The sequence below is a fragment of the Ailuropoda melanoleuca genome, chromosome 1 (genome assembly GCF_002007445.2).
Source record: "Ailuropoda melanoleuca isolate Jingjing chromosome 1, ASM200744v2, whole genome shotgun sequence".
In the NCBI taxonomy this organism is placed as follows: Eukaryota; Metazoa; Chordata; class Mammalia; order Carnivora; family Ursidae; genus Ailuropoda; species Ailuropoda melanoleuca.
The window spans coordinates 135,272,302-135,290,583 of NC_048218.1; the positions used below are offsets into that span (position 1 = coordinate 135,272,302).

The 18,282-nt window shown below is 35.0% G+C and overlaps 1 protein-coding gene across 3 annotated transcripts in view; it reads right to left on the minus strand.

Annotated features, from left to right (window-relative positions):
* Positions 1 to 18,282, minus strand: part of SEMA3A (semaphorin 3A) — a 455,650-nt gene that overhangs the window by 205,109 nt on the left and 232,259 nt on the right. For all 3 annotated transcript variants that reach the window (XM_034667173.1, XM_034667177.1, XM_034667180.1), the window contains one exon: positions 3,345 to 3,538. In XM_034667173.1, coding sequence (XP_034523064.1) covers positions 3,345 to 3,456 — 112 coding nt within the window. In that variant the 5' untranslated portion in view covers positions 3,457 to 3,538. The remainder of the gene's footprint in view (positions 1 to 3,344; positions 3,539 to 18,282) is intronic.

The following is an 18,282-nucleotide window of genomic DNA, read 5'->3' on the forward strand; positions in this document are numbered from 1 at the left end:
AAGATATGTGTGAGAATTTTGATTTAGCTGATAATCTCATTGTCATAACAATTGAATGACTCTGAGGGGAAAGAAAAGCTTTACAAAGTATGAAAAGAATGTCTTTAAAACATTTATTTAAGTGCTATTTACTAAATCCTCCCTATGAAAGTAAAGTTAAAGGCACTGATTTAACCTTTGGATTCACATGATCACCATCACATTCAGACTTGCATGTGTCTTTGATTTCTACTAAAACTGAAGCACACAGTGTCCTGGAAAAGCTCATTACATTGAGTGATGGAACATTTGTCATTTGTTTAAAACCCCAAACCTAATTTATTTCCTTGTGATTTCCATAGGTTTTTCTGAAGTCTTCATTGTGCCACACATTCCAAAAGGAAGGTTATATGATAGTCTGGTTTTTCATGAGAAAAGTGAAATTTGACTAGTTTTGTAGGAGAAATAAGCAGTTATGCACCAATTTTAAAAAGAAACATTTTAACATTTAGCTATATTACATATATTTAAGGAAGGCAAAAGTATCTCTGAGTGAATGTTTCTGGAGGATAATTTGTATGTGACTGCTGAGATTTACAGAGTTCTCACATTTGCTTCCCCCACAAGGATTCTAAATCAGATTGGTTCAGAGGAAAAGCCAGCATACCCCATTTTTCTAATATTATCACTTCTCCAGATGGTCCTGAACACATCTATTCAATCCCTTTTTCCTAGAAAGTAAAGAGGTACCTTATTAGATATATATGTACATCCACTACAAAGGCTCCCTTCTTGTTCTTCTTTTTCTTTCTCATTTAACATATCAAATCTCTTTCATTTCCTACTAGGCAAGATGACAAGTAGAAAGTAAGCACAATGATTGCCTGAAACTTCGTCTTAGCAACCTGAGCAATGAGAGAGTTAATGGTGGATCTTTGAAAACAAGTGACCATGGGAAATTAGGGTTGGCAGGGATTTAACTCTTCATGAATCATGCTGGAATATTTTTAAGGGCAAAGCAGTGGATGTTTTAACCGTGTTTGACATCTAATTAAGGAGGAAAAAGAAGTAGCTAAAAAAAAAAATCTTTATTATAGTTTAGAAACAAAGTACTAACAATTGGCTACCAGGCATTTGCTTTGGCAAAACATGTAGAGACAAAAAGGTAATGACAGACCAATAAAATGACAGAAGAAAAATTGCTTGGGCTATTCCTTTTCTTCTTGTTGTTGTTCATTTCACAGTTTATTTTACCAAATTGCCAACCCCTAGGTATTTCAATAGAATTGTTATATAGGTGTGAGGCAGTTTTTGATTAAAAAAAAAAGGCAGAATAATTCTAACGGATGCCATTGCTAAAAGGAATTTATAAAGACCAGTGTCCAATATATACATATTGTCAATATACACAAGACAAGTTTAAAGCCTGTACACATATCAAAGGACTATTCCAGTTAAATGCTATCTGTTTAGTATATAGAAAGGAATGGTATCTCTTCTACAATGGAGAGTAATCTATTATCATGGAAATAAAATTCTTGCAAAATATATATAATTCTCAATTCTTACTTATTTTACAATTTATTTAGCATTTAAACACGTATCTCCAAATCTAGTAGATTTTTAAAGTGTGTTTCATGCTTCAAATTTGTTACTCTAAAATTATACATATAGCCATTCGCATCTTCAAGAAGTAAAGTTGCATGTGAAACTTACTCATAGGGCATATAAACTTGGATAAAATCGACCATCAACCTAAATACTATTTGATGGCATCCTCTCCAAGAATGAAAATAGAGAGCAAAAACTGAGGAAAATACAGATGCCATAATATCATATACTATAAAAATAATTTAAAGACTGTTACTAGAGATACAATAGAGATTTATATTTAATAGAAGCTATATAATTTTTTAAAATCTTGCATGATAAGTACAATTGCAATTCTGTTTGCTAATGCTTTAAATCCATTCCCACTTCAATAACTAGAAAACTGTTATATGAAAAATAAATATTTTTTTCAACCCAATGTATTTTATCTAGCAAGTATTAATTCCAAATAAACACATTTAATAGGTGTTGAGTTTTCTAATCCAAAGTGTGATAATTACATCTCTCTTCCCTATTTGTGGTCCTCATTCACACTAGAGCATTCAGAAAGACATGTTCCCCATCATGTGAAAATTAAAGAATGTTTTTGGCATAAGAGCAATGTGCAGTAGACAGACATCTCCACAGACAGATTCAATGATTTTCCTTCACATTATAGGCTAAAAACGGAATATAATTGAAGCTTCCCACTGCCCCACCCCCAATTCCCGAAATCTGAGAATCATAAGGAAAGCAACACCTTAGGGAGTAAAAGTACTTGAGCTAAAATATTTTAATCTCCAACCACATTTTACTAATATCTCAGTTATATAAACATTCTCTTCCATTAAAAGTTTATATATATATATATATAATTTTCAATCTACGTTAGCACTATTTGATACATCTATCTACAAAGTCTATCTAAACAAATACAGAATAAATATTTTCTTTAAAGTCCTCATTAAAAAAACAAGCATATGCATTAAACTGTAACCAAATAAAGTACTAGCAACCATGTGATAAAGCTTTTTTCCTTTCTTAAATTTATAGTTTTTTAAAAAAAGTTCCCACAACTAGCTGTACAACCAGAAAGTAATGTCTCTTCAATTCTCACTGAAGTACATATGGAATTAAATAACATTATATTTCAAAGGCTTTAGCTTTACACCAATTAGCCAAATACACAGTCTTTTGTACAATCATAACACACTGTGGAAAAACTAGTCTGTTCCCTCCAGTTTATATTCTCTTGGCAAACCATGATCTACTGCTTATGTTAAGCATCTGATTGTCAGATTTGAACAAACTGAATATTCATGATGACGATTAACCATTTAGTGCCTAAAACTAAGAAAATACAATTTATCGTAACAATTACTATAGGTGAAGCATTCACATCTACAAAGAGACTATTTTTGCAATAGTGATTTTTTAAAGATATTTTAATAGAAGTCGAGTCAGAAAAATTAACAGAACATATGATCACATATACAGATCAGCATTTACTAGGCATTCAGCTCTTCTCTGCAAATGTGATTAAATGTTCTTTGTTTGCATTTAAATTGTCATATATCAAAGAGGAGACACGCTTTTATAAAAAAGTGTTAAAATCATCTCAGAAAGATACACACAATCATATAGGTTTCCCAGGTTAAACTAAAGGTTTTACGGTTTGGGCTGGGAGGGAGTTCAAGGAATGAAAAGGTTGGGGCAGGGTGGGGGGCAGGGGGCATTACAAAGCTAGCTGAAATAAAAGAAAAATAAAGATTTACCTTTGTAGGATAATTTCAGCCTTGGCACATTGTTCTTCCCATTTTGATAGTTTGCTCTTGCTGTAAGTAACACTCCCCAGAAAAGACAGACAATCCTAGCGAACCAGCCCATGCTGCAGACGCTGTAGGTCCCTATGCTGCTTCAGCCTTCCCTCCTGTATTGTGCGGCCAGAGAAGTTCAAACAATCTGGAAACTGGAGGTAACAGGTGATTTAGGTCAGTTTCATTCATAAATGCAGACAATCAAGACCTCACGGCAACACTAACACCTCTTCTTCTGTAACAGTCACTGAAGCACAGAAACTTCAAACCTTCCAAAAAAAAAAAAAAAAATCGAGCCAGGCACCGGATAATGAGGCACAACTGTTGTGTGGAAAGAAAAAAAAAATTAACAAGGGCTGCTGCAGTGGTGCTTAAGAAGCAGTTCCTTTTATCTAGGCTCTTCTGATAGCCGGTGGCGGACTCTAATCCTGCTCTCTGCTTCATTCGGCTCCGGGGAAGCAGAATGAAAGGGAAACAGAGAAAGAGAGAGAGAAAGAGAGAGAGAGAGAGAGGAACCGTGAGCAGCGCGGACTTTTCCTGTACACATGTAGGGAGAGATGACACAAGATCCCACAGACAGGTTTTCCCAACACTCACTAGACTGGCTGACAATGGGAGAACAGGCGAGCTCAACCCACTCCCCTTCCCTCCTGTCACACAACACATGCAAAAAACATCTCATAGAGATTAGAGCTGGGAGCAGAACCCTCCAGCGTGCCTGTGAAAGGCATGTAGCTATAAATTTACTTCCCAAGGCACGCGTTGTTTTATAGCCATTTTTAGGTGCAATTTTGATTTAAAAAAATCTGAATCCTGCTACCTACATAATTTACAACTGATACTCATGATATAATTCCTTTGAACTTGTATATGTGTGTGTGTATACATATAGACACATATACTATATACATATAGACACATATACATATGTATATCTTTTTCACCACTATAACTTTAACTACTGAAGGTTTTAAAGCCTTGTTAGAGATCATTCCCTCTTCCCAACACCCCCCCCCCTTGGCTCAACTCCCCCCTTCCCCTGCCCCACTGCAATTTCAGTGAAGAAATTCCTAGTAAAGCCCATTTCAACAATCAGTTCAAGACAAATATAGGTCCACTGAGAATTATAAATTACAACTCAAAGGGATACTCAGAATTTAAAAACATCTATGGTTTTCCAGCTTCTGGAATGCTCTGGCTCACATTTGTAATGCATCACATCTCATTAATTAAAGCCACTTCCCTAGTTTTGGTTTAAAGGGCAGAGGAAGATGACAAAGTTCACAAAAGTCCCTGCTGAGTGTCAAGGACCAACAGAAAGAGAATATCTCTGTGTCTTCATGAGCTGCTGAGGGGTTATTCAATTTTTTGTGCACAAGAATGTGTGTGTTCAGGCAGTCATAGACACCATCAGTTCTTTCCTAAATAGACATTTTGTCTGAGGTGTTTCAATTTCCTCTTCTATTTTTCTTTCGATGTTCCCCAAAGCTGATATCATTTTAGGATATGGAGGGTTGGGATATATAAAAGTTAATAGGACAGAACTTTCCCCTCTTTACTCCTCAACTCTCTCTGCCCTACCCGCCCTGCATACAACACACACAACTGAAAAACAGAAGAGAGAACCCTACTTCAATAGTATGGAAATTTCTCAACTGAAAGAAGAGGGCAAGTCTCCCAATTACAAACGTAAACACTTACTGAAAGTGGCTTAGTATTCTTACAGAAAAAGATCTAAGCATCGCCAGTATAGCTTTCTTGACTTAGTGTCTACAGACCAATAGGGAAAAAGCATCTCCCTCCACCACTCCCTCTTTCTGTCTGTCTCTCTGTCACTATCTCTGTCTCTCTGTCACTATCTCTGTCTCTTCGTGTGTGGGGGGTGGGGGGGTGAGTGCGTGGGTGGAGGAGGAGAAGGAGGAAGAGGATTTAAAAGGAGGGAGAATGGGGGAAGGGGTGGAGGGATTCTCTCTACTTCACTAGATTGATTCATCAAACTGACCGTATTGTATTTGTCAGTTTCCGCAAGCCTACTGATCAGTCAGTATTGTTAAGAAAATAAAATCCAAAAATAATGTTGATTTTACTGATTCCCACACTTGTTATCCTGAGCACTTTTCATGCTCTAGGCAATGGATTAAGGCTACAAATGACAAGAGGCTTGTCTGTCTTCCATGGATTACTCTCTATAGACATTTATTCTACAGAGGAATTCATGTTACTTTGGGATTATTTAGAGGATTGGACTAATGAATTAACCTTTTGAAATATCACATATAATTAGCTTAAATAGTTGCACCATTTTCATTAATATATATTTTAAATGTCTTTAAATATTTATTTTTTTCTCTAGCTCTCGGTACCTAGGGTAGGGGAACAAGTTTACATTTGTCAAAACTAAACAGGATAAGCAAATTTAGAAATGTATCCATTTCACTTGCGTAATGTCTAATTCTGAAACATTTTGATGCGTTCCAGGAAAAATGAAAGGTTGTAGGTAAAATTCAGATAAAAGAGGATCAGAATTGACTCCATGGGGAGGAAAGACATTCAATCTGGATTTTGAACCACAAAATCAGGACAGAGTTATTTAATTTTGTAAAACAAGTAATTTAAATTAATGTTGAAATCTGGAATTTGGTAGTACAGACACCCCATGTTTAGAAACACACTCATAATTAAAAAAAAACCCACTTTCATATATTTATCTATATTTCATATTTTTCTTACCCTCTAAATTTTTTATGATCTTTGTGTCTTTTCAAATGTTTGAAAGCTTAACAAATTCACCTTCACATTTGCTAATCTGTGGCCTTTTTTATTTAAAAAGTATGAAAACAGTAAATTCTTTGGGTAAGCATAACTGTGTTAGACTGATTAAATTATAAAAGAAAAGTGTAGCTGCGCCATGGATATTTTAACTGTAATTTTAAAAAAAAAGGAAAGATAAACTACATGCCTGAGAAATACACAACTATATGGAATCTATATTTCTACCTCTTTTGAAGTCTTTGACTTTCATCAGGGTTCAAGTTGTTTTCAACTTTTCCTTCTACTCTCAAACACGTAAAGGATAATGAAGGTTAAACATTTCTCAGCTGAGGTAGAAACAAGGTAGGGTGGATCTGGGCGGGTGTTTTTCAGAACTTTTCAAAATCTGGCTGTGTGTGTGAAATGGAGATTTCAATTCACCCCCCAAGGAACATCACAACCTACTCTGACAGTCTGTGGCCCAAGCTCTGGTATGAGTAAGTCTGCAGTATTTGTTACCTTAGCCATTGATGTTAGCACATCATTTACTACTCCTTAAAAGTCAGAACTATTATACTGACCTTTAACATCAAATTTTATTTAAGGCATAAATGAAAAACCTTATTTTGCTTTTTTCTCAAAGTAGTCTCTCTATTTTCAGTGATTTTCTAACTTGCAGTCTATACCATGTGCTATAACTAACTTTCCTTGCAGGTGAATCCCTAATATTTTTTTTTTAAATTTCAACTCTTCAGATGTGATTAACTCCTACTACAGAGTCAAATTTGAGCAGGCGCTTACTATGATGATCGTGGTGTTGTATACATTTCTGTCATATAAATCAGCAGTTTTTAGCCTCGCCCCACTCCATATTGAGATGGATTACAAAGACTTTCCAGGAGAGTGACAGTTTTCTGGGTGGTGTGCTTGATTTTCTAGAGAAACAACACTTCCAACTTCTCAACAGGTTGGGTAAGTTTTGTTTTTCCCCCAAGACCTGTAATGTCAGAGAAGATACATATTAAAGCCTTTCTCCATTGAAAATGTATTTTTGATTTTTGCATATATTGGATAAAACCAATGTGATATTTTTTTTTAAATGCCCGCTCTTTGTATTTTATTTATTATGAAACAAATTGGGATGGCGACCAACGTTGTAATTTAAGAGCAGAAATGTTCGTTCTAACTTGTGAGATGGTATTCCAAGTACTTCCTCAGGTTATCGATGCCCTGGATCTTACCGTCAGTGGTAGGTGAAAACTCTTCCTATATTTGTGCATAAAAGAATATACGGAGAAATATAATTTAGATGTATTTAAAAATTTAGTGGATTAAATATACCTGAAGTTATGGTGCACTTTGGTAAATATGCTTGCCTCGCCCTGTAATCCCACTTCAACCCTGTTTTATTGTGGTTGGATAGGGTACGGCTCCCAAAGTGTGTGCCTCTGACAGAAGTAGATGACCTCTTTAAGAGAAATAACTGAGTTCAGAATTTTAGAATGAGTTGGTTAACCAGCTCCCTTAAGAAGCAACATCAAGAAGGTAACCAATACAAAAAGAAAGACAAATTTTCGGTACTCTCTTCAAGGTGTTGTTCAACTGAGTCACGTAAAACAAAACAAAACGAAACAAACCTGATATTAGTTTCCATCTAACATCTGCTATTTCTTACTTTTTTTTTTCTTCAAGGGATGCTTCATTGGTATATGAGAAAGGCCTGTGATCAACAGAATTATAGCAAATGTCATAGTCGAGCATTTGTCCTTGATCTGACATCTCAGGTTGGAAATTCATTTTTAATGAGGGTTTTTCTGGTACAGGGAATTTGAAACCTTTTCTTTTTCTAAAAAAGAATTGCGTGGGTGAAAACATTCTTTGGAGGATCAGAAGACATCTTATTAATTGGGCAAACTAAATAGTTGATGCGTTATTTGTTCTAGCCAAAAATGATAGATTTGAGAACTACTGTAGTAGTCACTGGGAGCTGGGGGTGGCAGGTTAAAAGCAATATTTAAGAAATTAAGTTAAACTTTTCAGAATCTGACCCTTGTGAATGCTTTTAGTATAAGCAACATATGAAAGCCTGAGTTGAGAGGAGGAATTGGTAAAAGGCAAAGGGAATTCACTCTCTAGGGAAGCATTAACTCTTCCCTTGCTCTTTAACCCTCCTCCCCCCCACTCCCCAAATCCGTGAATGGAGATTTCAGGAAAAAAAGTTCATCCCTCCTCTGGAATGATTTTGTAACAGCTTAAAAAAACAAAACAAAAAAAAAACCGTTTTGTGTTTTCTCTCCTGACATCATTGTTCAATGATACTTTAAGGTAAAGAGGGACTCAAAAGACTCCTTGTTTTTCAAATGAATTGAAGTGATAAACTTTAGATCAATGCAGGAGACCAGAAACTGGCCAGTCACATTATTTGTGGCTGCAGATTTCAAGAAAAGTTTAGACAATTAAGGGTATCAGAAATTATAGACGAGGTTCTTGAACGGTAAGGTGAGGTGGTAGCTTCCCTTTCTTTGAGAATCTGATTCGTGGGCCTGAGTAGGTGAGTTTTCCTGGGTTACCAAATTTGAGTGGGGGATGGAAAAGAGTAACAAAAAAGGGATGCATTAACATTTTGTTTATGGTTAGTATCAGAGCTGCAAAAAGTGGCTAAAATCCAGTTATTAGGAATATGAATGATTATTTTTCAAGTCTCTCTTCTTTTGATGTCTTAAATCCATTGTATCTTTCAACATTTTAAAATGTTTTACATGGGAGCTTTTCTTTTCCATCTACTTAAGGAGCTTGTCATCACTTACAGCTTCTTTATCAGATTATCTGATAAGTGAATGCAGTGTCCCTGAAAATTAACATATTGAAATAAGAAAACAATGAAAATATCAAAATACCTGCTTTTTTCCTTTTTTTTTTAAGTGAGAGCGTCTCCACCTCAACTCAAATGGAAGAAGAAAGTTTTCAAGTGAGACAAAAATCCCATTGTTAATACTGATCAGTACAGGCCAGGCAGTGAGGAGGAAAAAATGAGGCGTCCGTGGAATACAAATGAAATGAGCAGGTTGGCTGTTGAGTGTTTCAGAATATGAAGTTATTAATTATTTGGCTTTCAGTAAAAAACACCTTCTCACCGAATAAATAAATAAGCAGATCTGTATTAAATAAACAAGATGAAGAAACTCTGTAGGGGTTTTTTCAAGGATTCCTTTACATCTGACTCAGGCAAAGCAGATGCATATAGTTTCTTTTTGTTACACACTGTAAAGACTGTTTCACCTCAGATGTTAAGTTTCCTAAAATCTCTATATTCTAAGCACAGGCTTTTTCCCTTTCTTTTTTTTTTTTTAATGTTTTTAAAGAGATCGCAACTGATAACGATAGAGAACAGAAATGCTGAAACCTAGAATTAAAGTCCTTTAAAAGGGTTTATTAAAATGGCAAAACCAACTGTGTGGCGGATGGTGACTCAAAATCTACAGTACAGTCTAGCTTTCAAGGGCACAGATCTCCAAATTGCAAGAGTTAGGAAGAAAGAACTTCAATTATTTTCTTCCTTTTTCTCTACTGTCTCAAGTGTTAAATATCATTTGGTCCAGGCTATGCATCCCCATTTTCTCCTTTGTGGCATGGGGGTGGGGTTGGAATGATATGCCAGGTTTCATTTCACTGTGCTGGCTACAGGAGCAGCTGTCACCTTATGGGAGAGATTAGGAAATGTCTTGTTTATTAGCTAACAATTTATTTTTATTATTAATAAATGATTTATGAAGAAAATTCAAATCTTCCCCATTTTTTCCTCAGGGCATAGCCATACAATAAATCTCTTTGAAAATCAATCAACATAAATTCATTTTCTCATGCCTGCTGTATTGATGAGAGGAGAAATCACATCCAATATGCCCAGCCTTGACTCTTCTTAAATTACAGATCCAAGTTGAAAATGGTTTGACTTGAGGACTTAAATGATTATGTGATGAACCCCATGCTTGCTTTTTAGAAGTTGATATATGGCTTTGGTAATTTAGAGCAAAGACCCCCAAATATCCAACAGAGTGAATTTTACAAAACTCCATTTGAGGCATAAAAATAATAATACTAATTTTTTTGAACTTAACAGATTTTAATAATGAGTGCATTTCTCATTGTGTAACTTCATAGAAATGGCATTGGATTTTTTTGGTTTTGATAGAATCAGATGGTTTGGTGTTTGGCGATCTCATTTTGACATATTAAATAATTACTACAGATTTAGTGATGTTGTGAAACCTATTTCAATTATGTTAAGCCAAAATAAAAATGTTTAGAGAAATAAGAACACTAAATTTGAATGAATCAAGCTCAACATGCTAATCTATTTCTTGGGCTGTCAACAAGAGTTTGTAGGCGCTTGCCACTGTGTGGAACCCCGCAAACCTCATACGGTTCCAGAGATGCGATTTAAAATAGATTTTTCTTTATTCTCACATCCAGTCATCTTTGAAAATATTTTACTTACCATATTTCGTGCATTATTTATTTCATATTTACCCATTCATTCAACAGAATTTTGAGAATCATGTAGGTGTCAATTATTGTGACTTGCAAAACAAATTCCAAGTTTTTTGAGAACAGTGATATGTATTCCCAGTAACCATAGCCAGTTTATTTTTTATTTTTTGGTAACTTTCTACCATAAAACATAAAAACTGTCTGCAAAGCTTTCTGTACCTATTTTGGCCTAGAGTGCTCGCTTGCCTGCCTGCCTGCTTACTTGCTTGATTGCTTGATTTAGTTATTTATTTACTTACTTACTTACTTACTTATTTATTTAAAATATAGCTCTACTGCTATTTTCTTTATATTCTTCAGTTTTTAATTTTTAAAATTTGTTCAATTTTTATTTTTTTATTGAAGTTCAATTAATTAACCTATAGTATATTATTAGTTTCAGAGGTAGACTACTATTTTCTTTACATCAAATCCGGTATCTGTTTTCATTCCTCATATACTATCTTCTCTGTTATTGTGGAAGACCCTAGCTGATGATAAATTCTCTGCATATTTTGTTGGATTACGTATGATTATAGGCTATTGTATTCCCCTAAAGTTAATCTGCCTATATCAGGATTTTGCATTAGGGACTCAGGATCTAAGATCACTTAAAAAAAAAGGAAGAAAGGGGCGCCTGGGTGGCACAGCGGTTAAGCGTCTGCCTTCAGCTCAGGGTGTGATCCCGGCGTTATGGGATCGAGCCACATCAGGCTCCTCTGCTATGAGCCTGCTTCTTCCTCTCCCACTCCCCCTGCTTGTGTTCCCTCTCTCGCTGGCTGTCTCTATCTCTGTCAAATAAATAAATAAAATCTTTAAAAAAAAAAAAAAGAAAAGAAAAGGGCTTGCATGATTTCTCACCATATTTTATAAGTATTCTGGGAGCTCTCTCTTCTGTGAATCTATGGTGCTGTGTGCATATATCTATTATAGCTCTTACTATTTTATATTATAAGTTTCTTCAGTATGCTCTAATCTCAAAAAGGAACAGAAACTTTTATAATTTTATTTTTGGAGCATAGCATTTAGCATAGGGTAAAGTTTAACCTATTAATTAATGGATTGATTAATTAATTAATTAAAGTGTAAAAGGAAAATATCCTAGACAGTGAAAATATTGTGGCCCAGAAATTTCACAACTTTCATAAATAGTTTTTAGAAAGTATTTATTTGCAGATATAATTGCATTAGTTTTCCATGCTCTGATATTAAGCATGTATTGGAGTGTAGACAGTAGCATTACAGAGAGTTCTAATTTGCTCATTTAAAATGCTGCTAATGTAATGATTACTACAGCCCATGAAAGAGAGTATCTTTGGTTCCTCCTTCAAAGCATGGAAAGTGTCATTGTTTTGTTATTATTACTATTATTATTATTATTTTTATACAGCTATGTATTTCTTCTCTGATGAAAGACTTCTCTTCAGTTCCTTAGCCTTCAAATGATTATAGTATGTGGCTAATGTAGGTGGTAATTGAAATGAGCATTCTAACAGGGTTTCCAAATGTATGGTGTTTCCAAATGGCAGGCAATAAGTTCTTGTTTTTTTTTCTTTTTTTTTTTTTTCATTTAAAAAATTAAGAATGGTGGTTATAAAACTACCAGAAAGAAAGCCACCACTACTGTGAAAATGCATGTATTATATGAGACAGGATATGTGGGTTTAAGGCAGAAGACCACAATTCGTAGCAATACAAGTGAAATTTTAGTTTCTTCGTCTAGAAATAAATTTGATCATCCCCCTCTTCCCAAAGCCTGTTAAGATCAAATCAGATACCACATTTGGCATTGCCTAATACAAGCACATCCAGGAAGTCAGGGTTCCTAGCCAAGTTTCTGCATCCACACCCAAGGGAGCCAGGCTCTGCAGTCACAGGGTTTGGCCCAACCTCTGGGAAGCAGAATTGAAAATGAGGAGGAGACGGCATCATGTCGATGTTGTTGAGAAAGAAAATAGCGAGTCTAAAATGCCCTCTTGGAGTAAGAAAAGACGTCCCCTTCAGAATCCTTGCAGTAGACACTACAAATGTTAGATGAAAAAGAAGAAAGGAGAAGCTAGGTTGCTATTACTTTTAGGGTTTGAAAAGTTGTTCTGTAAGTACTGCATGTTAGATTTTTAAATGCACCAAATTTACATATCAAGTGCAGCAGGTTGGACCATGGAGAATAAGATATCTAAATTAGAATACGAAGAGTAGAGAGAGCAGTAGTAAGAAACCATGACTTAGACTAACAAGCATGAGGTCGCCTTTGCTAATCAGCCCAGCAACTGTAGGCAGCTGCAGTCTGAAGGGGGACGGCATTTCACCTCTTAACAAATTGCTAGTGACTCACTTGGCCAGATGTTTATTTGAGATCCTCCACCTTTCACAGTTTGTATAGTACAGAAAGAATTGTGTCTTTTATGGTAAATCAAGCCTTAAGTTAGAAGAGGACCCATTACAGACACTAAATCCTCAACATGCAAGTGAGTTTTAATAACGCAAGTTGCAAGCTTCATACATTAGTGAGTATTTATGTTTCAGAGCAAATTATTTTCCCAGATAAGTGTCATACTTAACTTTGGGAAGCAGAGAAGTTTAGGTCATCAGGTGAAACACCTGTATAACTATTATGGGAATATTTCCTGCTACTATTTATATTTTAAGTCATTACGTCTCATAGGTCAACAGCACTCTTTAGTATTTTAACTGTTCAAGAGTCTTTCTTCATGCTGTTTTCAGAACACTAGGGAATCTTGATTGGCTGGTAAATAAGTTAATTTCCATCCTAATGGAATGTTTTACTATAATAGTTTCAACAGGAACATTTCCCTTTTACCTTTATTATCACTGTTAAAATACATTGGCAAAGATGCGGCAATGATTAATACTACACAATGATCTTTGAAGAGTTTCTCAAGTCTATAGATGGATACCCACCAAATACTACTTAGATTCAGAAATAAATAATGGATATCTTAATTTACAAAATTAGTACATTTTCATATTTTTTCTTAATAATTGCCAGAAGTTAAAGCATAGCAAAATATAAAAATACAATAGTGACAATCTGAATAGAATTACAGCTTCTATTTTCATGTAAGTATCAGTCCATGGCAAAACTTTCTAGACATATTGGCCATAAGCAGTGGGATAGGTGAAGCAGAATTTTTAAAAAGAATCGTGTTTTATAAACCTAGGCTGAATTTTAAAAGTCCCTGCTGTTGGACTCCCTCAAAAATGCTGCGTTTCCAATGTAGTTAGCAGCGTTTTCAAATGTGAATTCAATAAATGTGGAAAGCCGCTTAGTCTCCCACTAAATTGAGTCTATCAGAAAGTGGTTCAAATGTCACTAATTATTTTATAGGAATAATCATGTTGTAGCTTTAAACAAACTTAAGCTTCAGTCTACTTTAAGACTGGAGTGCCAGGATGAAAATAAAGACCCTTCTGCTGAAATAGACTGGATTGAGTTACATTTAACAAGATGCAGGATGTGGCACTTGAGCTATCTAACAGTGGCGGGCTGTTTGCCACCCCAACAGCTAGATCATGTTTCCTTTGCCTTATACCATTTCAGAAAAATTTCATAAAAATTACATGATTGACACTAGCTTTCTTCCCATTCTGATTTATTGAAATGCTAATATCTCCACAATACATTTAACACTTTAAAAGTACTAGAAAAGAGAAATCAGCCAGCAATTTTACATTGTGAATTTTAAAAAACTTAGTTCATTGTACAAACGAAGATGCCCTTTAATTTTCTCTAAACGTTTTCTTGATTGCTATTGTTTTTCTATTTTTTGGTGTGTTTTCATTAAACGGGCTTTGTGATACTTTCTATTGTCCTTTCTCTCAACTGTGAAAATGAGTGACTGGATGTTAAGAAATGGGTAAGAGATCTTTTTCCAGGTATAATATAGTAAACATAGTATTATAGTAAGTATCCCTTTCTCTAGTTTCTTCTATCTGTAATTTGGTTAGTCCCCTTTTTTATAGTAAATTCTCTACAAAGTCTTGCAAAATAATTTATCTTAACTGTAGTCACCACAACACCCATTGTACCGCATTATGAACTAAATCTTTATATGTACGTGTTGTGTTTGGGGCATATTTATATATATTCATTCTGTCAGTAAAGTGCACATATCATGAATATATTTGTCTTTAATACCACTTTAATTACAGGACATTTCAGTGGTGAGGCTCATATGGACTGTTTCCTGTTAAGTTCCTAGTGCAATTCCTTTCACACAATGGGTCTCCCATAAATGTAAGTGAATGACTTCCTGACTATTGTCATGGAGATGCAGGATGGGATTGGTAGCAGAGACAAAGCTGGCTGTCAAAACCGTTATTTTCAGATGAACAGCAAAAACAGGCATTGAAAGAAATCTGAAGGTCTTCAGAAGAACTCTGCCCATTATCTCAAAAACCGATTCAAAGAATTTCATGTATTCCTGAGCCCATGAAGATTGGTGTGAAAAACAAAATGCAGGATTAAGAAAAACAACAACAACTGGTCAATGACCATTTGCTTGTTTAAAAAAGAAAAAAAGAAGCAAAAAATACTATGTCTTAAAAACCATATTTAACTGAAGAAATTACTGTGTCCTCATTAGGGATATGTAGAAAAGTATTTTGTAGTAGAGTGATGAAATATCCTTAAATAATAGAATTTCATTAGGTATAGGTTTGACAGAAATGGCTTTCGTTTTGCCCAGTTCTCTGACCTATAAGCTAAATATCAGGTGTTATAACATTTAAGGGGTAAGTCGTCTTCCTGTGTAAGTAGGTGTGGGGAAAATGTGTCACCCTTTTCCCTGGAGGTTGGTGGGGCTGTTCGTGAGGGAGGCAGGTTTCCCTTCAAATGCTCTACACTGAAACAATGCTGCCACAAGAGAAAAAGACTGCGTAAGTAACAAGGACCTTAAACCAGTGAGATAGTGAGGGGTTTGAATTAAGTGAATATCTTTTCTCCACAGATTATAAAACATTTTAGTCTTATGTATTTTTATATGCATGCATATATATGCAAATCTGTATACGTGTGTAAGTACGTACACACGTATATATGTATAGATGTATATATACATGAACGCATATATACATACACATTAAATGTAATTCAACAAACGTTTATGAACTCCTGTGCGAAGATTGTAAGAATTCAAAAACAAATGAACACGTTTCCTACCACAAAGTTATGCAACTGAGTTGAAGTGGCAATGTTAACACTAGCCTTACAGAAATACACACCAACAGTCTTCTAGATGCCATTTAATTATAAACTTAAAAAACATAGACAAAAAATAATTACTCTTGTCGTTTTAAAGTATTTAGCTAGTCTGACATAGTTTTCAATGATATGTAATAAAATATTTTTCTTCTTTCTCAAATAATACAAACTCGTGTGATTTCTGGCATCTTAAAACAAGTGGAACAGTTGGCTTTGACCCACTTCCTTATTCTGAAGAATTAGTCTCAGATTTCAGTCTTGGAAAAAGTGATAAAGGCTATTTTCAGAAATCAGACTCTTACGATATAGAAAACTGCAGGTTTCTGATTAATGCACTGTAAATGGGTCTAAAGGTAAATACCATCACCTGAGTCTCATTACGAAAAATGGAATCTGTGTATATTCAATTCTCTAAAAATAATGTTCAGCATCTAAATAGTATGTTGTTTTACAAGTGATGGGCTAGTGACCTACATACACTGATTAAATTTTAAATATCAAAAAAATTATTTTCTTTGTTATTAATATTTGCACTTTAGATTTCTTTTTCTTCCGAGCGTTTTATTTCATTTTTCCTGGATATGAAATGTCACTTTTCAGACCTCCATTTTGTTACATATACTGGGAAAAAATCTGTAATAAAATTGTAAAGCAGAGATGAATATTCTGTAACAACTCATTGATTCTATTAATTTCGGAGATGAGCCTTTCATGTTTCTCAGTGGTCCAAGTAAGAGTTACAGCAACAAAAAGATTCCATTATTTAACCACTCCATGTGGTGGGATGTGTATATTGGAAACAATGGGTGGGTGCTGTCTCATATTTGATCCAAATACATGGATTATATTTCTAAAGAATAAGTAAGGAGGCAGGCAGTACAGCTGATGAGAGAAACTCAACATGAGTCCTATTTCCAGCTTGGGTACTAACAAATTATATGTTATTAGATAATGAATTTCTTGGGGTTTCAATATCCTTCTCTGTAAATGAGTTAGTTGGACTAGATATACTCCATCTTTGGTTCTTTCTACTGCCTACAATACTGTATTCTTAAGTGTATTTCCAAACCACAGTGTGAAATTTATCATTTAAAATATTAACAATATTTAATTATTTTAGTTAGAAGTAAGAATTTAATGATTCATATTGCTCTATTTAAAATTGCAATTTCACCTGGGAATTAGAATATAAAAACTATTATATACTACTGTTGTTAAAATATTTGAAATATTTATAAAAGCCCTGATATAAAATATTAATCTATTAAATAAAACATATTTATAATATGCCTTCTATTCTAGTCCCTGAAGTAGAAATGTGGGATGAAGTTCAAGTCCATGGTTCTGATGTTAAATGCAACTGACATGATGCAGAAAAGTTTGGCTGAAGAAGTTTCTAGGAGTGTTTACTATTGCTACATTTTGGGAAGAAAAGTTAAATTTCTTCCTCAGAAAGGGTTAATAGAGACCAAAATGCACATGTTCGATTTACCTTCCTCTCATTTTGGTTACATCGAGATATGCATTTGACAGGAAGGGGGAACAGCACTATCGATGATAATTGTTATTCAACTTATTTCACTGGATCTTTACCATTCATTTCCAGGTACTGAACTAGTTGCTATGGGAAAGACAAAACTTGTGATTTCTGCCTCTGAAGAGGTCCCATTCTCTCATAAATAGAAGAAAATACATGCTAATTGCTCCCATAGCACAGAGGACAGGCATTTAGCCCAAGGAGGATTTTACAGAGGCTTTCTGTGGGCGATGGTGCCTGAGCCGGGCCTTAAATGATGAGCAAGGGCAGGTGAAGAAAGATGAGGAGGTCGTGTCAGGGCTTCAGCCCAAGTACAAAGTCACATAACAGGAGAGAGCATGTGTGAGTGCAGGAAATGGGAGCAATTTTGCCATTAACAGGGTGTAAATTGCAAAGAGGAGAGGGAGGAGAAATCAGCAGGGGCCAAATCAAAAGGGGTGTATAGAGTCATGGTTGCAATTCTAATACAGGTGATGACAAGACACAGAAGGACTTTAAAGGACTTTTAAGGACTTTAAAGAGGAGAAAGCTGTAGATAGATCTGCTTTTAGATAAATGAGCCTGGCTGCAGTATGAGGAGGTAATTACTAGCAACAAGCAGGAAAGTAGAAAAGCCAGGTAGGTTTCAACAGTCGACGCCAGAGGTGACAAGGCACCGAATCACAGTAGGAGATTATGGACAAGAGAGAGAAGTCAATCAGATAAATGTAAAGGAGGCGTGCTAGTCCTGGGGGAAGGTTTGATAAAGAAAAGAACGGAAATGGGTTTTCACAACATTTCCTATGCTGTTCTTACAATATTATAAATAATACAATTATTTACAGTAGTTGCCATGACCATGGAATGGATGGATA